Below are 21823 nucleotides of genomic sequence, written 5' to 3'. Positions count from 1 at the left end.
TAAAAAAAAAAAAAAAAAAAAAAAAAAAAAAACCTTGCTACACTATTTCTTAAATACCAAATTAAAAGAGTAGTTAAGAAGGGGGAAGATAGAAGAATTACAGACAAGTTAAGTCCCAGCAAAAAAAGGGGAGGCAGTAAAAAATTACAGTAAGCAGACTTAAAAACTCATAGAGGAGGCTGATAACACTTAATATAGGGTTAGTCCAGAAAGCATTAACTGTATTATATTATATGAAAAGTGATATTCAGAAGGATTACCTTGGAGTCATCAAAAACAAATGCAAAAATCATGTTCAGTTTAACATTTAAAAAGTTATCAAAAATAGTCAATTTCTACATATTAAGGGGTAAGCTTCAGTTAATTGATGAATTCATTTAGAAGAGCTCATTCTCAATAGTGCAAATAAATAAAACATTGCCTTACATAAAATACTGGCAAGGAAAGAGAACTAACATTTTTTTGAGTATATAGCTATCATTGTACTTTAAAATACCCAATCTCATTTAATCCTCACAGTAACTTTTTAAGACTGGCATTATTCTCATCTCACTATTCAGAAAGATATACTAGAAGAGCTGGGGTTCCAACTCAGGCCTCCCTGACTACAAAAATTCTTGCTTGATTTTAACACTGTACCATAATGACTCATCCTGAAACTGAAAACAGAATTACATTCCACAGATCAGCTCATTATCGCTTACAATTTACTAAGAAAATAATTTCTCATGTATTATGTAATGATATCTTTCCAGGAAACTCAAGGGGGTTCTTTAAATGAAAGTTATTGTGTGTCTGAGGGTTGAAAGGTAGGAAAAGATCATCTGCCGAAGATAAGAATATACCTCTCCCTTCCTTCCCCCAAATCCCTCTAAAATGGTATGAAGGAATGTTTTTTTTAAAGGGGAAGAGGCATGTAAATCCCTAAGGTCAAAATGGAAAGAAGATAACAGCTGTGAAGTTTTGTAAAGTAGACAACAGATAAGTAGTAATCAATCAAGCATAACCTCAAAGTGGAAACAGAGAACCCCAGAAAGACTCAGGACTTGAGAGCAGGAGATATGTCTTAAGTGGGAGTAAAAGTAGCACAAGAGAGGGGAAAATTAGTTGAAAATATACTTAAGCAGCATATATATCTACAGCTATCCTCCCCACCCTAAAGGAAGTTTAGGAATTTAGTCTCTTGAGGGAGAGACTGAATCCAAGAGAATTTGCTAACACTGGGCCAAGGGAGCTGAGTACTATGCTACAGAGGGGTTAAGTGAAGTCTATATACTGAATGGTCAGACTACCCAGCCCTTCCCTCCATTTGCTCCCGAAACACTAGCAGACTGGCTAACTATTCTAAGCAGGAGACTGGAAAATTCTTCTCTGGGGAAATCTGACCGGTCCATAATAAAGCCATAACGAGACTGGTAACTGATAGAGGTAAAGGGGTAGTAGGTTTTTCTCAACAGAACAGTCTAGGTAGGTCTACAATGAAAGTCACCAGCCAACATGCCCCACCCTATACACACAGCTTTCTGTCAGTTTTTAGTGCCCATATTCATATATAATGGACAGCTAGTCAGCATTTAAGGAAACTCTAAAATGAAACAGAGATCAAAACAAACAGATACAAGGAACTTACAGGTAAGAGAGAAAACATAAAAGAATAAAACATCAAAAAAAAAAAATCACGGGGGCGCCTGGGTGGCTCAGTGGGTTAAGCCTCTGCCTTCGGCTCAGGTCATGATCTCAGAGTCCTGGGATCGAGTCCCACATCGGGCTCTCTGCTCAGCAGAGAGCCTGCTTCCCTCTCTCTCTCTCTGCCTGCCTCTCCATCTACTTGTGATTTCTCTCTGTCAAATAAATAAATAAAAATCTTTAAAAAAAAAAAATCACGGTATCATCAGGATACAGTGATTTTACTAACGAACAGGATGCTATTTTTTAAAAAAGGAACTTTTAGAGATCAAGAAAGAGTTACCAGAAGTTTAAAGTATGATAGCTAAAAGGACAAATCCAGAAAAGTAGTGAAGAATAACATTAAAGGATAAAGAAAATAATACTTAAAGAGCATTTACTACGTGCTAGGCTCTATTCTAACAGTTTCATATTTATTATCTCATTTATTTACACCCCAAAATCTTATAGATTGTCTTCCTTGTTTTCAAATGAGAATACTTAATTCCAGAATTTAGTTTCCCCACAGTCAAAAAACTGGTTAAGTGGCAAAAACTGAGATTGAAATTCAGAAGTCTAGTTCCAAAAATCCAGGCTTTTAACCACTATTATAGTAGAAAGAAAAAGCAAACAAATAGAAAATGGGAACAAGAAACGAAAAGCAAAAGGATCGATCCAGGCAGTTCAACATTCTAAATAGTTGATCCAAAAAGAGAGAACAGGGAAAGACCTAGGAAATAATTCAAGAAATTTCCCAGAACTGAAGGATCCAAGTGTCTAAAGTAAAAGGGACCACTGAGTATGCACCAATGGATAAAATAAAGACCCACACCAAGAAAAATTACCTTGAAATTTCAGAACTCTAAAAGTTACCAAGAGTTTTCAAAGAGAAAAGCGGAAATTAAAACAGCATTGGGCTTCTCAAAAGCAATACTGAAGGCAACTGCCAATGGAGCACTAGCTTCAAAGTTCTCAGGGAAAAGTACCTCCAACCTAAAAAATACTTGACCTAAACTATCAAGAAAGTGGGGAACTAAAATAAAGACATTTCAGTCCACCATACAAGGTCTCCAAAACTGTACCTTCCATCCACCCATACACCAAGAAGCTACCAGAGGATGTTCCAGCAAATGACTAAATAAACGTAAGAGGGGAGGGGTATCAGCATGCTAGTGAAGGTAGACTCCAGAAATATAGGTGTGCAACAAGCCTAGGGTGCCATCAGCATCCAGATTAGTGTGGAAAGTTAGTGTTCTAATAACATATAACTGACAGAATACTGATGATTTGAACATACTAAGAAGAGTTTCAGAAAAGAACTACGGATACCATACAAAGAATAAAACAAAGAAGGCAACAATAATTATTCACTTAATCATATCCTTCCTTTCTTCTATAAAACACCCACTTCTGACAACTTTGTTACTCTGGCAAAGTAAAAACTGAGTTCCTAAAGGTAAAGTTATCCATATACAGGTTAAAAAAATCTACATTTTCATTTTTTTCCCAAATGGCATTACAGTAATAAAACAGAACAAGTCTTAGAAGTATGACATCTGCTGGCTGTGTGACATTAGACAAGTCATTTGTCATCTCTGAGCCTTGTTTACAAAAAGTGAATTAGTAATATCTATCCCAAAGCTTTCTGTGGAGAAATAAAGAAACCTGATCATTCCCAGCATAATGCCAAGCACATAGTAAGCACTCAGTGCGCGTTTGTTAAATCTGAATCATACTGACTGAAAGAGATGGAAACAGCAATTGGCAGACAGAGACTCCCTCCTTCACATACCTTCTGTGTTGTTGTGTTTGTCGTCTGTGTTGATGGTTTGGTGAAGGTTATTTTCACAGGAGACATGTGGGGTGGTAAGGAGTTGGCAATGCTCTGCATGATGTTGCTCATCTTGGGACTGCCACTCACAGGCACAGTGATAGTCTTTGAGACCGGAACAACAGCCTTTGGAACGTCCTTTAGGACAACGGGGGAGGAGCTAGAAGAATTTGTTCGCCTTCGTTTTCTGGGTTTTTCATCTTCATCTGAACAGCTAACACCTGAAAGGAAATGACAGTTTTGTTGTACTTATCACTATCTAACCCTGCATTTTATACTTCATTTTAAGTCTTTGTGTCATCAGCTGTCCTTGACCTCTCTCCCTTTGCCTCAAGCCCAACCAAACAGTAAGTTCTATCAATCCTCCCTCAGAATTTTTCTCTGAATCCCTTTCCTTCTTTCCCTAACACTTTGGCTATGTCAGGCCTTCTTATCCCCAGCCTGTATTTTAGCAACCTCCTAAAAGGTGTCCATGCTTCCAATCACTCCAATTCAACCCTCCATCCTGCTGTCAGTTATATCTAATGGTGTCAATGCTTTGCTTTAAATCCTTAAGTAGTTTTTATCTCCCTACAAGAAGAGGCACTTAAATCATTACTACATCATTCAAGGTTCTATAGCTCTCCAAGAATACAAACACAAGTCTTAACTGCAGAGGTCCACTAATATGTGTTTTTTTTTTTGAGAAATATAGTACATTACTGTAAATGTTTCTCTTTCTCGTATGATTTTCTTAGTAACATTTTCTTTTCTCTAGCTTACTTTATTGTAAGAATACTGTACATAACACATATACGAAATACATACTAGTCAACTGTTTATGTTACCAGTAAGACTTCTGGCCCACTGTTGACTCTTAGTAATTAAGTTTTTGCAGAGTCAAGTTATATGCAGATTTTTGACTGTACAGGGAGTCAGCGTTCCTTAGTCCCACATTGCTCTAGGGCCAACTATACCCTATTCTACCCAACCCTGTGCACCCCTGTAATCCCGATACACTGAACTGCTCACGATTCCCCAAAGCCACCTTACCACATTCTACCCAACCAGACTCTCCAAACACTATTGTTCTTTGGGGAATACTACCTACCAACAATGAACTCTTCATCATCCTGCAAATCATCGCCTCAGTGATGTTCTCCCTTACTCCTCTAAGCAAAACTAATCCACATCTCCTCTGAGCTTAAGCACTTTGTATATTCTCTTCTGTATCACTTACCCCATGGCACTGTAGCTGCTGGTCTGCATATTTCCCATTATTAAGGGGCTCCCAGATGGCAATGACTAAGACTTATTGGTTTGTTTCCCTGGCAAGTGCCTTGTACATATGAAGTTAGATTAATGAATGATTATATCTCCAACTAATGTTGCCTGTGTGACTTCTGAGAATAAAGCAATAAACTTCCCATTACTTTAAACAACATTTTAAGTTTAAAGGTTTCCTTGGGTTTGGGATTCACTCTCAATGTTTTAAAAAATGGTTAAAAAGAAAAAAAAAAGTAGATTGTGGGGCACCTGACTGGCTCAGTCAGAAGAGCATACAATGATCTCAGGGTTGTGAGTTCGAGCCCCATGTTGGGTATAGAGATTACCAAAACAAACAAACAAAAAAACAGATCTCTTCCAATCACCTTGGCTCAATCTACAGAAATCAGAAACTTAACAGTTCCAGATTCTTAGTTTTCTTCGTTATGAACTAAAGCCTCAACTATTTTTGCAGACTTTAAAAAAAAAAAAATCAAGTGAGAAATATAAAACCTTGCAACATACACAGGAAATCTCTACAGACAAAAACAAGTATACAGCAGGACTTATGGAATTGCTAGTAAAATGTAACTCCTTACAAACTTATACCTTCATTTTTAGACTTTAATTTGAATAAGGCTGACAAAGACCTAAAATCATTCCTAAAACAGCAACTCTACCTCTAAAAGTTACAAAGAAATCAGGTTTATTGCCATATTGAGAAAAATGAAACTCAAATGTTAGTAATCTCCAGCTGATAACAAAAGTAAAGCAATACTGACATAACAGACACTAAAACCAAAACATGATCTGATCTCTACACTGTTTCACAGGAGAGAATCAAGGGGTTAAAAACTGTAAATAAACTTCAAAAGCTTACAGTCAACTAGAAATATAAAAGATGGACTCTCTAGAACGTAGCACTGAATGTAACAGTTGGATGATATGCTATATAAATAACTTTTTAAAGAACATTACAGAGATTACAATTATAGGAGTAAATGCTGAATAAATCACATAAGCACATTTCTTCAGTTTCCATTCACATTTCTACTCCATGACAACAAAAATAAGTGAATATTTGGAAGATAGCACTGTTCAAGACAGATTTCCCACGGAGAACAAAAAAAGTCATTTCTCAACCCCCAGAACTGATTAAAAAGCAATATATACCTAGTCACATGTAAAGAAAGGAATTTACAACCTTCAAAAACTAACCACTGCTAATAGCCAGTGGACCGATGATTTAATCCAGGAAGGCAGATCTAATTGGAGCCTATGTTGCAGCATTTAGCCAAGATGGCCCTGATAACACTGAGAATATCACTTACTTTTGACATAAACAGTACTTCCACTTGGCAAGACAACTACATTGGAGGCAGGACTGGCAGGTCTTGGAGACTTAACCGTTGCTATGCTGCCACTTGGAACAGGGGTAGAGGTTGGGGTTGACGTGGTACTTGTGTAGGAATAGCAAACCACTACTGAAGGAACGATAAGAAAGTTTGCTGTTAACTTTCACCAAAACTGTCCACGCATATACAGAAAAGTAATTTTTTTTTTTACTGCAGGCCAATTTTAACATTTTCATGTGATCAGAAGTTAGAGGCCATTACGAGGTATTAGGTCCACTAAGTTAAAAGGTATTAATAACCCTTCCTGAAAATCATCACTTCACTGGGTTTTACTCAAGTATTTAACAGCTGGTCTACAGGTGACATCGCCAATGGAAAAGAGCACAATTATAAAGAAATCAAGTTTAAAACTATACTGAGAAAAATAATAATTTTTCATTCACGGCAAGAGTTAGACAAAAGGCACATACTTGTATTCCCTTTTTAATACTGACAGCAGCACAAATGATGGAGTGATGCGTAATTTTTCCCTAACCATATGGTTAGGGAATTGGCAATTTCCAAGTTGGCTACTGGGGGGAACCACAGCAAGGTTACTTTATTATAAAACAACTTATAGTCACTTGCCATCCGAGCAGTACCACAATAACTCAACTAAATCACAACATCATATGTCAATTTCTTGAATGACAACAAGAAGGAAAAATAGTTCGTAAGACACCATTTACTGATAACATGCATTACACTAAATCCTTCTTCATATATTAGCACGAATTCTCATACCACCACATCCTCATTTTAAAGATGAGGAATCTAGGGTTCACAGAAACTTAAGTTGCTGGAGGTTATATAACTAAGAAATGGCTAACTAGGACTCAGAGGCAGATGTGACTACTGGAAATCCTATATTCTTTTCACTTTACCAGACAGCTGGTGGATAGAAAAGGTAAAAGAAAGAAGAGAGAAAGGTAATTCTCCTACAACAAAGAAAACAGGATTTTGTATATTGGTACCTGTCTCTCTCTAAATATAGCTTTCTGTAGTCGAAAACAGAGCCTGGCATGCATGAAGTGTCTCCTTTTGCTCCACAATCCACTGCTAGTCAAGAAACGACAATTCCCTAAAGTAATCTGACAACTTCATTATTTTCAGGGTTACTTTCAAGCAATACCAAACTAAGCTACTAGAATCAATCTGAATACAAGCTCTCGAATTTAATATTAGTCTTGGAGATCTCAAGAGAATTCAAGTAAAGCACATACCAATTACTAGATTAAATAACAATAAAAAAGCCTTCTCCTCTGCCAGGTAATCCCTAATAGCTTCAGAACACTGACTAGAACAGAGAAACACCATATACCACTTACTCCAGAAGATAAAATAGAGATTTATTGTCTAAGTAATCAGTTAGGCATCTTTCCCCAGCAGGTAAGTGATTTCCATCCTTTTTTTTCTATATCACCCATTAAGGCCTTTTCTGTACTTCTCACAAAATACGCTGATATCAAAAATTCTCTCCAAGAAGGCTTTTGCAATTTTCTGATTAATAGAATTCACACTTTGAATAAAAGGGAGATTTAGTTTTGGCTGAGACTAAAAACTTAGCAGTTTCTAGTTTCAGAGTAAGAGCTGCTTACTGTGTTTTTGTAACCTTCATACACTGGAATTTAAAAACAGATGAAAAACAGGATACCTTTCCTTGAAGAATCTGAGAAAAGTCATCTCTGCATATAGAAGTACAGTTTTCTACTCACCTTCCTTGCTTCCGGTTTCTGCAGGCACTGGAAGAGATGCATTGTGCTGGATAGCTGCATTGGCAACAGCGTTAGCTGTTACCGTGAAGGCGGTTTGGGGAACCAACCGGGGCATCAGTGGAACCAAGCGACGACCCTCAATGGACCATTCTGAAGAGCTATTAGGTCCAGACATACTAAACAAAAAAGAAAATGCTGCTACAAGGGTTCTCAATCACTAAAAATGAATCAACTGTTTTCTCAAGCAAATATAACTTTTTAAATTATAAAAACTATCCTGAGTGAATAGGAGAGACTTTATTTTAAGCAAGCAAAATCAAAATTATGAATAATTATCAGAATTCAAGGGATTTCACACACAAAGTTCTTACACATTTTATTCTAGAATCTAAATCTTATAATTAACACAACTGAAACTACCAAAGAATGTTTTATGCCTTCTAAATATTGAACTTGTTTTCATTACTTTAAATCTGGCATTGCTAATGAAAACTAGTACTCAACTACTTTTAGACTTAATTTTGTAATTCAACTAAAAAGATAAAAGGTATTTATAATTTTTAAGATTAGATTTCAATAATTGAGGATAGAATTCACTGAATCTTTGCAAAAATGATCTAACTGCCTGCATGGCCAGAGGTTCTAAGGCTTTCAAACAAGGGAAACTGAGGCAGTAAACGAGGGAGACCAAGTATGGAGGGAGAGAAGAGGGCTGTATATATAACTGCATGTGTCATTGATGGTGTGTTATATTAGTATCCTTCCTATTAAAAAATAAACTAGATCTGAGATCACTGGAAGAAACCTGCCACTACTTTAATTTTACTTATACCACTCTTTAAGAAATATTTGAGACCACTGAACTATCCCCGTAAGTAGACACTATTCTGTTTCTCTTCTCTAAAAACTGGAGTGAATTTTATCCCAGGAATCCAACTGAAATATGGTTGAAATATGAAAAGACAATTGTGTCACTTCTCTTGATTTGGCTTCACAAAAGGCAGTTGCATCACTTCTCCTAATGATTAGTGTGTCAAAGTTTAAAATATTACCAGAATCAGTTAATCAATCTCTTTACTACATCAGAAATATTTCTGTACCTTTTCCAAACCAAGGATTCTACAACCCAATCTAAGGCCTAAGAGCTGAAATGTCCACTGATTCTTCATATTTAGAGAACATACACAAAAGCCCTTGTTAGTGGATAATGGAATAATGATAATGACGATGATGATGATTATGGTAGTTAACATCAACTAAGCACTATTTTAAACATTTTCTATGTATTAACTCATAATTCTCTCAATAATCCTATGAAATTGGTAATATTATTATCTCCATTTTGTGGATGGAAAAACTGAATCACTGGAAGGTTAAATAACTTCCTAAGTTCATACACTTTTGTTGAATGGAACAAATAAATTACTTTACAACTTAAGATTTACTTTCAGTTCAGAAAGGAATTTCTAGTTGATGAATCTAGTTGGGTTACTATAAGAAATCTGTAAACTATTTAACCAGTCCTACCTAAAACGAGGGAAAGAAGAGTTCCTAAAACCCCAATTAACTCCATAAATTTATCATCACATAATCTCCAATTTGACACTAGTTATGAAATAGAGAATGGTATAAATAAGAGAAACAGAAATGGGCTTTGGCTAACTGTCAAAGGAAAAAATTCTAAAAGCTATTTAGTGTTTTCTGACTGCTGTTTTGCTATCATTTTATTAGAACATCACTAGTAAATTTGCTAGGTGATTGTTTACACACAAATTAAGTGATGTCTACACTTACCTGGTGCATTGCTTAAATGGTGGCAGAAATTATGGAAGATTGAAACACATGAATATTTGCTATTGAAAAGATAGAATTTGCAGTGCAAAAGACAGAACTGCAACTTTTTAAAAAATCTGTAAATCTTCCAAATTTCTACTCATGCAAACATGCTCAAACTTTTTTTAAGTGAGTAAAAAATTATGTTAGATTAAGAAATTCCTATTTGTTTAGTAATGAGGGTGTAAATATGCATTAGTTGCACAAATCATCTTAACTGAATTTTACATCTTACTCGGGGGCTTCCCTGGAGCCCCTAAGTTTCAATATAAAGATCGCTTCCCTATTTAGATTAAGAATGGCAAGGGAGGGTGGAAACCTTGCTCCAGACCCTTCCCTGAGAAATCTAACAAGATACTAATGAAACTACCTTGGCCCTCATATCCTTTGCAGTGCACCAGCAAAAAAAAAAATCTTTACCCTCACACAGAAACTCACACACAGTAGCCTATGAATGTCCAGCTTATGGGGAAGGAGTTTAAAAGAACAGTAATTCCAGATAGCCACTTTCTTTGAATGTTAGAGACAGTACTGGCAGGGGGGTGGGGGCACAATTAAAAACTCTGAAGCCCCTTTGACATTCCAGGCTTTTAATATTATAATATTCTGACATGTTTCAAACTGAATTCGAGTATCAAACTTAAAAAATGGTCTGGTGCCAAATAATAAACACGTGTTATGCTTCCAGCCATAAGCAAGGCTTTTCTTTGATCCCAGAAACCCAGCTCCTTTTGTTTCCACCTCCTTTGTGCTCAATCTTCTCGGCTTTCTCTTCACCTTTCAACCACATTCCTTCTGGCCTAAACTGCGATTTTGAGTGGGGGAGGGAAGGGCGAGGGGAAGAGAATGTAGTCAGCTCAGATGCATTCCCCTTGGCTCCGGTCGCTTTTTTCAGGCTCAGAGTATGAGGCCATCCTATAGATAATCTTTGGATTTAGATTCTGTTACTACTTCTGAAGGAAAGAAGGCAGAGGAGGTATAGAGAATAAGGGATCTATGCCTTCCTCACCACTCCACACTCACCAACCCCTGGGCTCAACAAGTAAAATACGACACCTAGTCAAACTAAAACCACAGCATAAAATATTAAAACAGGAGTACAGAAAGACCTAAGAATCTTTTAAAATTATATGCTGAAGTAAACTCTTCAGAAAATTAAATTCATGTATTAAAGAAATCAGAAAGGAGAGAAAAAAGGAAACACAGGCAGATAAAAGCCAACTCTCAATTATCCATGCTAATAGAGAGAGGAGGGAAAGGGAGAGGTCAAACAGATTAAAGAAATCCATATATTATCCAAAAATACTTTGGTAAATACTTGTAAATTCTTCCACCAAGCCATTTCCAGGTCAACTAACAAGCAGTAAAATGACTAATTAAAATTTTCACCTCCTCTCCCTTCCCACCCTCTGACTAGAGATACTCCCAAGCAGCAAAATGGCTAAAGGGTGGGCAGTATTAGGAGGGGGAGGAGGGGAAGAGAAGGAAAAGCAGAGGGCACGGTTAATTCATAAATGGGAATATGTGCCCCTGAATAATTGAGAGCTTCAATTTTGAAATAATACAAGAAAAAGCCTGAAATAATAATAACCTATTTGCATACCTGTAACTTGGTCTTTCACCCAAATATAAGGATAAATTCATTCTTTAAAGGGGAAAAAAGGAAAAGGAGACTAAATAAATGTTATCCTTTAAGTATGAAACTGATGCATCAACTTACAACTAATTGCCCCACAACATTTCTCCAGTGCTTTTAAGGTACTAACTGTCTCTAAGTGCCTCTGAATGTTAAGCTATTGTTTACTACTTTATTATCTAGCACATAAGTTTCCTATTACCATCTCAAATTAGAATCTAGGTTCAGTCATTATTTTTAGAGCAACCCAATTCAAAAGTTTAGAGCAAATTAAAGAAGGAACACATTAATATTTGAATGGTTCAACCATGTTGGCCTGACAACTAAATACTTAATGTCTCTACTGGAAAAATTCCAAACTTCTACAATGCATACATACCCACCACTGAAAAACCTCAAAATCCAGATACCTAAGCTTTCTAACTACACAGTTAAAAAGGTAGCACCCCATTTTATAAGTTAAGTAAAATGAGGAACAACGAAGCACAACATGAAGCTAATGAATCTGCAGTGTCAATTCAAACACTGCCAACTGGTTTAAACACACTATTGATCACATTATGGAAATGCACTGAATTTTTTCCTTTAGTTTTATTTCACATTAAAACATAAAAATTTAAAAAAACGAATTATACTGTAATAAATCTTATTTTTAATGAAATGTTCCTGTCATCTTGCATTAACATTTAAGGATAATTTGTTTCTTTCTATTCTTTAGGAGGCACTATCTCCATACAATGTTTGATCCTTGCCCATAGTCCTCCACCCCGCTTCACCCCCCCATCTATCACATAGTTATAATGATCTGAAAATAATTTGATAAGAATCCTTCATAATTTTATTTTGTTGGCTTTTTTAAAGTAAATTAAGATATATTCATATTTCTTAAAAGTAGACCATATATTCTTACAATCTTTTTTCTGACTCTCAAAATACATGAAATATTAGTTATAAAGAAAATATATAATGCCTATTTATAAAGCAATATGTATACCACATACCATTACAAAAGAACCTCTAAGGGGCTGTCAAATGAGGGGAGCATACTACTTTATTACTGAACTTTGCTTTAAGTAAGCAAATCATCTGCTAAACTGTGGTGGCCTTTTATCCAGAGATCACATTATAACTGGATTTGACCTGAGTACTTAAAGCTTGCCTAACCAAATGCAAAAACATAACCAACTGAATAAACAGTTAACACCTCTATGGTCAGGATCCCTGAGTAAAGAAATATTACTATTATGATAAAAGACTCAGGAATCTGCTATACAACAGGAAGACTGCTTCAAAACTATGTTATACTACGTCATAAAAATCAGGGGTTGTATGACTAATGGCTTACTTATGTGCAATTGTAGTTAACCGTTCATCGTTTACTGCTCTCCGAACTTCAGCACGGTGGCGCTCTGTTGAGATGCTATGAAAAAAAATAGCCATTATAGAACTCTGCCAAGCAGGCAGCTCTTTTCTATATTTTTATTAATGTTTAAGTCAACATTTTGTTTGGGGAAGAGGGGAGACAAGATTGATTTGTGAAAAGATATAGACAGGGCCTAATATATGTCTTCAGATGCTTTAATTCAGATCATAGGAAAGGGTTCAAAGTGATTCTGTGTAACTGCAGAAAGAATTAGTTGCAAATTAGAAATCACAGGAAGACAAATCAGCTTGGTAGCAAGTCATTACTTCCAAAACGCAGCAGAAATGTCAGACCATGTTCAAGATTAGCAGAAGTTCCTGTTATCTAAATATGCAAACAGCCACTGAATGACCCGTAATTTTGGTTACTGAGATGTTGGCACTTAGAGGCAAGTCTTCTAAAGTTTTTTCTAAAGCTTAAGAATCTATAATTTTATGTTCAGTGAATATAATAAAGAAACAAAAGTGGCAAGATAATCTGTTTCCTGTGGCTATATGCTATGAAATTTGACACCAAGACATTACTTCCCTACTCAACACTTCAGCTGTATGTCTTCTACATTACACTGTTACCATTCCAGTCAAATTGTGCAGATATTGATCCTGACTAAATGAATGTAAAGTTAATACTAAAAAAGTGAAAAGAGGCTACACCCATTCCACTAGTAAATATTCAGTAAAATGAATAACCACTCTTCAAATTGTAATCTTTACTGCTTAAGCTAAATCTGTATCATGGACTAAAATATAAAATAGGTAAGGGGCTGAAAAGCAGATTTATGGGGAACCAGAAACAACAAACAAAAAATTATATATAAACCATTAAAAATGAAGACAATAAGATTAAGGATTTAACTTAATAATATCCCTAGATTAATGTTATCCCTATATTAATGTTTCCATAGATAAGAAACAACTTCTTTCTCTATTTTCATTTAAAAAAAAGAACGGGACAAAATGGTTTTAAATGTAGAAAGGAAACTTCAGTTAAAACACTATTTTCGGAGAAAGCTCAAGATGTCAGAATGGATCAAGACAGGTATCAAAGAATTCCACTCACTAGAATTTTTTAATGGATTCAAGTGCCACTCTAGCAGGAAAATGGGGGTATAAACTATCTGCAGGGCTATGACTATTTCAAAACCACCCATTTCTATAAATTAAGATAATAACTTCCTAGTATGTCCTTCTTCCCTCCCAACAAATGACAATGGGCCACTCCAAGTCTTCAGATCTTGTTGCTACCAGGTCTTCTTCCCTTCACCCATGTCAAAAATACCTCCCCTTCCCAGGTGACCAAAACCTAAGATAACCTGCCTTAAACCCTTTCTGGTTACAGAATAAATGATAAATTACATAACTTTCTGTAAAAAGCACACAATTAGGATGAACTAAGTACCAACAACCTGAACAACTCTGTCTTCAACTTGAGAATGAAAAGTATTAAAACTCCTCAAAATGAAATTTCTAGAGTCACATCTCACAAACTTTTATGATAATTTACCTAAGAACTTTTGAGAGTTCTCCAAGAAGATCTTTCTTTTCCTTGGTGAGATCCCCCTGTGCCCGAAGTGCACTGATAACTCCAGCATATGCCTCCAATTCTAGAAGAAGAAAATTATTTTATCAAGATAGGCCTTCAATATTTTAATAGTGTGGCTACATATAGTGAAACTTCAGGGCAAAAAAACCTAGAAATCAATAAAAAAAATCAACACAAAATTTTTAAAGTTCCTCTCAAAAATGTTATCTAAGAGCACTGATTAAAATGTGGCTTTTATAATTGTATATCTTTTTTTTGTGTCACAGAAGTCATGTGTACAAAATGTTTAGGTAGAAAAATCTAATGGTAAGTATTTTATCTCACACATTATCACTGAAGAACATGTAATTCTGATGCTACCAACAATTGGGAACAGGCTCCAAGTGATACAAGGCTGTTAAGAGAAATTTTTAGCTTTACTGACAGTTTACCTACAATGACCAATCCTTGAAATAATTCCTTAGTCCTGCCTAGAATTCAAACTACGTTCTACCTCCCTCCTGGGATTGAGAATACCATGAGTACGGCACAATAGAAAACTCCTAGAACAAGAGTCAAATGACCAGATTCTGGCTCCAGCATTCCCACTTACTAGTTGTGTGACCTTGGGCAAGTTCTTTCTCACTCTTGAACCTCAATTTCTTTATCTAGAAGGGACATCCACGGTATCTTCCAGATCTAAGATCCTCTGCATCTACGATCGAAATGACTAAGACCAGTTAGGAAACATGAGTTGCTCTTATAGCAGCCAACATATAATATACTGAACCCTAATGCCAGACAGTTTCATTTCACTATCTTTCCACAGCAATAACCATTATGAAATGAAACTGCCAATCTCCAATACTGGTTAAAATATAAAAGCAAAAAGTCCTCACTGGCTCCCAATGAACCATGCCTGCCTCCCAGCACACTCCTTGGGAACTGTACTACTTTTGAATACTCCCTTTCCATACTGACTCTGGGCTTGGCATGTGACTTGCCCTGGCCAGTGGAACATCAGCATACATAATGCAAACATTATGTATGAAGCTCACTAACATTTGCCTGCAGGGCCTTGCTCTCTCTTTTGAGATCTCTCTTGAGATAACCAAGCTGCAAAGAAGCCCCGGATAAAAGCCGCATGGAGAGGCCCAGCCATCTGAGCTAAGCCCAGCAAACCAGCTAACATACCAGCTGAATACGCCACCGGAGAGAGCTCGGGCAAAACCAGCAACCACAGAATCAAAAGAAATAATAAAATAGTCATTTTAAGCCACTAACACTATGAGACAGGTAAATCTAAGCAAACTAGAATGATGGGAATAAGTGTCCAAACTACAGTTATCTTCTTAGTCAATTCAAGCTGCTACTAGTATTTGGTATTTCCCAAGGCCTGATGCACAAATAATGAAGGTATACATATGTGCATCCTAGGTACTGCACCAATAATAAACAAGTATAGTTCATGTTATTCACAGTTCTGAGAGCCAAAAAAGAGTGAGCTGACTATATTAAACAGAAATGTCGATCCATGGGGTGTCTGGGTGGCTCAGTCAGTTGGGTGTCTGCCTTCAGCTCAGGTCGTGATCCCAGGTTCCTGGGATTGAGGCCCCACATCAGGTTCCCTGAGCAATAGGGAGTCTTGCTTATCCCTCTCCCCCTGCTCCTCCTCCCTGCTGGAAAGAAATGTCTGATCCAACTGAATTATCCCATGTGTAAACATTTTGCATATTCAATCTATGATGAATACTATGTAGATGTTTCATGGAGTATCTCTGGAAGAACAAAGCTTTCCTGCTCTTAGCATAGTGAAGAAAATACTTAGTACCAAGAAACATTTATTTCAGCTTTTATCGGGACCCAAAGTAAAGTTCAGAAAGACACTGGGAATAACCAACTAAGAAATCGCTATGCTAAAAGTTTACACCTCATTTATGGAATATTTTACTCAACAGGTCAGTACTGAGTCCCTTTATATATACCAGATAGTATGATAAATCCTGCCTTCAAGAAGTTAACTCCAGAATAAAGCTACAGTGAAACAAGTCATCAGACAATGATGATACAGTTTATAATACAGTGGTAAAAGCAAAGAGAAGAAATACACCACCCAGTCTAGAAGTATAAGCTTTCATCAGAAAGAGAAATGTGCTCTAAGCAATTAGGGAAAAAAATGCAAATATGCAGAAGGAATACATTAAAAGAGCAAATAATGTCTCATACAGACATCAAACTTCCTGGAACAGTCAGTGAATATTTTTGGAGTTCTACTTCAGTATAAGTAAAAATATGCCTGAACTTGGATAGTCACTAACTCAAACCAAACTTAACTGCACCTTACTACTACTACAAGGTACCATGGAGAATATCTACATGAATAAGACAAAGTCCCTATCCTCAAGGTCATTAAAATCAAAGAAGAGACCTGTACATAGAAATAAAGAAGGATAAAACGGAAAAGTAGTTTGGGGCCAGACTAAGCCTCTAGTTCCAGGCTAAAAAGCTTATTTGTAGGACCCAGAGGTTGACTGAATGTGGAAGAACAGCAGAATGAAAGGAAACAGATTTTGTAGTCCGCAAGATATTTAGGTGAAGGGCAATACCATAAAAAGAAATGGAGAGGTCAGAGAGAGGAAATGGTATGAGAAAAAGAAAAAGAAGTTCACTTTTGGCCTATGCAATTTATGGTGATCAAGATACTACTTCAAAAAGAGTGAAATTAATCAGAGAAATGCAGCAAAGGTTTTTGACATTTCAAGTCTCAATCCAAGTCTAATTAAAAAATCATGGACAAAAGTTAAGAGGTGGTAACCTCACACTAAACCGGAACTCAGACCACAGTTATAGTCACACAATCTGAGGCACTTCCTCCATTCTCCAGAAATTCACTCATTGTAAAGAACATTTACTGACTTCCCAACTTCCCTGACATATGATTTCCATTTTGATGGGTATCCTCAGATTCTGACAAATATCAAACTTAATTGAATTTCTCATAGTTTTGGTGCCATTCTAATGGCACATAAATATAAGAGATACATGCAAACACCACGGAAAACAAAAAGATTCGCCAAATCACTCTATAAAGTACTCAACGTTCCACTTAAACAAATCAGCCATTCAATTATACTACAGTCCATGAAGCCCCAAGTAGGTGTTGTAACTGAGGAATGGTTTTTTTAAAATAAGGCATGGGAAAGGCAGGATAGAAAGAGGGAAGCATTTCTCTATCACTGGCATGTTCAGTATAGTACTAAAAAAATTCTTGGGGTGCCTGAGTGGCTCAGTTATTAAGCATCTGCCTTCGGCTCAGGTCATGTGGGATCGAGCCCCAAACGGGCTCCAGGCTCAGCAGGGGGCCTGCTTCTCCCTCTCCCACCTCCCCTGCTGTGTTCCCTCTCTCCCCGTATCTCTCTGCCAAATAAATAAATAAAATCTTAAAAAAAAAATTCTTGATCTCAGTGTTTTTTATCTAAGTAAAATTTAAATGTTTAGCATTTTATGTTAAATGATTTATAACTATTTTTAAAAGAACAAAATTAACTGTTAAAATATTTTAAGTTAATTCTTAAGTACAGTACTTTCTCTAAACTTTGGAACGAGCGCTAGTGTTTGAAGGCAATTCAAAAGTTTCATTGTTATGATAATGAGCCAACGGGTGGGGAGGAAGTCTTTCTGCAAATCACTATCAGGACTCACCTCCCAAAGTGAAGGGTCATTGAAGATGACATTACCCTGTAGGAAGGCTGTTTTCTTTTGTATAGAAACAGCTCTCCCGCAATATTACCCACACAGCTCTGGCTAAAGTTAAGGATAAATTTAGACTTAAAGGTTACCATTTTTATATTTAAACATAATCTCTTGACTCAGGCCCCAAAAGCCCAGAAACTCTAATCCAATCTACTGTAGTTGGGATCTGTTCATCTGCAATTATTTTAGTTATGGAGTAAATAGCAGTCCAACTCGATAAATGGTAGATAGCAAGCAATAGCAATTGCATGCAAGTGTGTAGAAAATCATCCTCGAATTAGTACTAAAAGTTTGGATATAAGGTTAAAGGAAAAAAATGATAATGGATGACTGCCCAAAAAAGCTCTCTAAACATGCTAAAATACAATGCTAAGAAATAGTTTAAAATGAGAGAAATCCTCCCAGTGGCCTGATGGGAAATAAAAAAGAATGTTACTAGCAGACAGCACCAGGGCAGCTATGATTCAGATTTACACAAAAGAATTCCCAAGCAAGATTTCCTCTGAAGATTCTCCTGCAAATAATGTCTGAAAGCAACTGCTCTAAAACACTATACCCTCAGATGTCAAGCACTATGGTAGGACCCTTTTATATACAATGAATCCACATAACAAACTTATGAGGCAGATATTATGCTTTTTTTACAAAAATGTCAACACATTTAAGGAGATTAAATAAACTGTCCTTGATCCTGTGGGTCATTAGTGATAAGACCAAGACCCCAGGTCCCTCTGAATTCAAGGCCCACACTTTCCCCTTTAAAATTATAAACAAATAATTCATATCCACTTCCAAAACATTTAATGTTCTTTTTCAAATTATTTTTTCATTTACTGAGCACTCACTATGTGCTAGCCTGAAACTACAGTGGTAAAGAAGACACAAGGTCATTCTTGGACCTTAGAGTCTAAAGCATTCGTTCTCAAACAAGGATCTTCATTTGAGCCACAGAATATAAAAAATGATTTGAGTAATTTTCTCAAGAATAGTACAAAACTATTACCATTCTAAATGCATAAAAAGAAGTTACATACAGTTCATTACATACAATGAATTAGGCTTGGGATTAGTGCTTAATTCTCTCCCTAAATGCTAGTTGAGAAAGAAACATAGAGCGTGTTTTATTACTGACTGTAAACATAATTTAGTAAAGTCAGCATAGTTAACATTTACTTGGAATTCAGAAACAGTCTATAATTCACACATACATTCATGAAGATTAAAATAATGCTAAAGACTGGAATCATATTCCCTGGGTTACAGTCCTGACTCCCTGACTTATTATCAGCATCATGTTGAATTCTAAACTTCGGTTTTGTCATCTGTAATATGGAAACACACACATACACAAATACCCACCTTTCCCATTTGAGTGAGGATTAAATAAGATATTGAATGTAAAGAACTCTGAATAGCCCAGTACCCCTCAAGAACTCTGAGCTACTATTTTTATTATTATGGTCCATGCATCTACTACGTAAAAAAAAGCACTATGCTAGGCAGTGAGGAAATAATGAGAAGACGAAAAGTACACCTCTAAAGAATTTCTAATGCAGCATGAGATGACATCCAGGCAAACAGCCAGGACAAAAACAGAAAGGGAAAAGTATCATAGAAAGGTATAAACATCAAAAACGAAAATCGTACCCAATTTTCTAAGAATCCTTTTGCATTCATCCCTGCTGAGATCCAAAAGGGTTGGCCACACAACAGGCATTGCTGCTTCTTTTTGGTAGCCCCAAAGAGCTGGTCTTCCCTACCAAAACAAATGAAACAAAAATCAAATTACCAAAGTACATTCAAAGGCCACTTACCTGGAGATCCACACACTAAGAAGTAAAACCAGTAAGAACATCTCATAATCCTATTTCACTACCACACTTTCCAACTTCTGATAAATGAAGAACTAAGCGACCATTCCGCAGCTTATTATTCCAGCACAGGGCAGTGGAAAGAGCACAGGCTTTAGGGTCAGACATCTCTAGTTTCTAGTTCCAGCTTTCAACTCACTGGCTGAGTGATCCTGGTAAAGTGGACTATCTGAAAAAAAGTTTTGCACATCTGTAAAACAGAAGTACTATCATCCAATCTGTTTAAGGATTAAAGAACAGTATGTGAAGTTCTTATGATAGTGGCTGGCATGCTGTTTAATAAATAGGTGCTACTACCCGTGTAACCTTGCCCAAGTTACCTGATTTGTGTCTGGTTTCTCACTTGCGAGTTACAAGAGATAAAACACATATACCTCCTACCACGTTACATGGGCTAATGGAACTTAACTAAAAACTTTCTTCTCAAGTCTTAACAATGAGCGATGAATTTACACTCTGTAGTCATTAAAGAATCATTTACCAAAAGTTTAGATGTCAGGAACTTACTTCATACTGGGAATTGCCTGGTCTAGAGGATAAAAAGACAAGAGCGCTGGGCGCTTGCACAATACCTGCTTTGCACCCGGTAGACCCAGTGTAAATATTTGTTAAGTAGATGAATGAAGATAGAGAAGAGTGGGTAAAATGAATGAGTAAGCGAGTGAGTGAGTGAGTGATTGAACGAGCCAGCTCAATGTCTAGTCGAGGAAAAAGGCACCGAACCCTAATAACTGCTACATCCCATTCCAGGCACTGGGGCTCCTAACTCCAGCTCTGCGCCCGGAGTTGATCCCCACCCTCCCCCGACTTCCCATAGTCCTCTCAGCTACAAACCAAGCCAGAGCAAGGAGAACCGGACTGCGCGCCCCAGCCGAGAGGATGACATAAAGAAAAGGGGTGGGGAGGAGGAAGAAGGGGCAGAGCCAAAGGAATCCGCTCCCTCCACAGGCCAGTCCCCGCCCCCCGACAGGATCTTGGAGGCGGCCGGCGACCGCCCGAATCAAGCACCACGTCACGGCATCCCGACGCGTCCCCGCCAGCGCACCCCGCCGCGGGGCCGCAGCGCACTGGAAATCTGGGCAGCAGTAGCAGGAGCTCGCTCCGGAGCCGGGATCTCGAGTAATCCTTCCCCCACTCAAGTGTCAAGGAGGCGAGCCCGCCCCGCCCCCTCCCCAAACACGCACTCTCTCGCAGCACCACAACAAGAGCAGCCCGCCCACCCTCCTCACCGGTGCCGCTCAGCGCCAACCCCAATGTCAATCCCACTACCCAAACCCTTCAGGACCAGTAGCCGGTGTCAGGGGCCCCGGCCGGCATCAGCACCTAGCTCGCTCCCTCAGCGGAGAGGACAACGGAGAGAGTAGGCGCGCGGACAGCCAGACGGACGACCGAGACTCACCGGGAGGCTCCCAAAGCTGGACCCCGAGGATCCCAGCACCAGGCCTGCCAAAGTCCCTCTCAGCCCACCTCGGGGAGCCCCACGATCCCGTTAGGAGACAACGGAGGATGGGGCTGGGCGCCCCAAGCCGGGGACCAAATGGCTGGCCCGGCGCTCCTCCAGCCTGGCTAACCTGCCAGCTCTTCCCAGCACCCTATCTGAGAGTCACGCACCTGCCCGGCCTTTCGGGGCTCATCTAAAAGGCTCCTCCGCCAAGACTAGGGAACACCAGGAATTGGGTTTGTTTGCGGTGCCTCAGAAGGGGCAAGATGGCGACAGGCATCAGGGCGCAAGCGCAGCCGCGCGCTGCCAGTCGGGAGGTGTAGTTCGCCTTTCCCGCCTTTCGGAGAGCGGACTCCAGAAGGCCTCCGTTCTCCCAGTCCCTCTTTTCCTCCGCGTTTTGAAAGGAAAGAGGAGACATCGCGGGAGGTTCTGGGAATTGTGGTCCGAAACCAAGCTCCCTTCTCTTTCGTTCTTGGTATGCTGTCATAGGCGCAA

At 38.0% G+C, this 21823-nt stretch overlaps 1 protein-coding gene across 14 annotated transcripts in view; it reads right to left on the bottom strand.

Annotated features, from left to right (window-relative positions):
- EMSY (EMSY transcriptional repressor, BRCA2 interacting) overlaps window positions 1-21602 on the bottom strand; it is a 90926-nt gene extending 69324 nt beyond the window's left edge. For 3 of the 14 annotated variants that reach the window (XM_059411225.1, XM_059411341.1, XM_059411311.1), the window contains exons 1-8: window positions 21499-21602; window positions 19664-19772; window positions 14246-14345; window positions 12665-12739; window positions 11287-11328; window positions 7851-8026; window positions 6073-6225; window positions 3458-3717 (exon numbers count right to left, since the gene is read on the bottom strand). In XM_059411225.1, the coding sequence (XP_059267208.1) occupies window positions 3458-3717; window positions 6073-6225; window positions 7851-8026; window positions 11287-11328; window positions 12665-12739; window positions 14246-14345; window positions 19664-19733 (876 nt within the window). In that variant the 5' untranslated portion in view covers window positions 19734-19772; window positions 21499-21602. The remainder of the gene's footprint in view (window positions 1-3457; window positions 3718-6072; window positions 6226-7850; window positions 8027-11286; window positions 11329-12664; window positions 12740-14245; window positions 14346-19663; window positions 19773-21498) is intronic. The other 11 variants (XM_059411241.1, XM_059411260.1, XM_059411351.1 and 8 more) reach the window with 7 other exon arrangements.
- Between the last annotated feature and the right edge of the window lie 221 nt (window positions 21603-21823).

The sequence above is a fragment of the Mustela nigripes genome, chromosome 1 (genome assembly GCF_022355385.1).
Source record: "Mustela nigripes isolate SB6536 chromosome 1, MUSNIG.SB6536, whole genome shotgun sequence".
Taxonomy (NCBI): domain Eukaryota; kingdom Metazoa; phylum Chordata; class Mammalia; order Carnivora; family Mustelidae; genus Mustela; species Mustela nigripes.
Note: the sequence above shows the minus strand (reverse complement) of the source record. Positions and strands in the feature narration are given on the sequence as shown.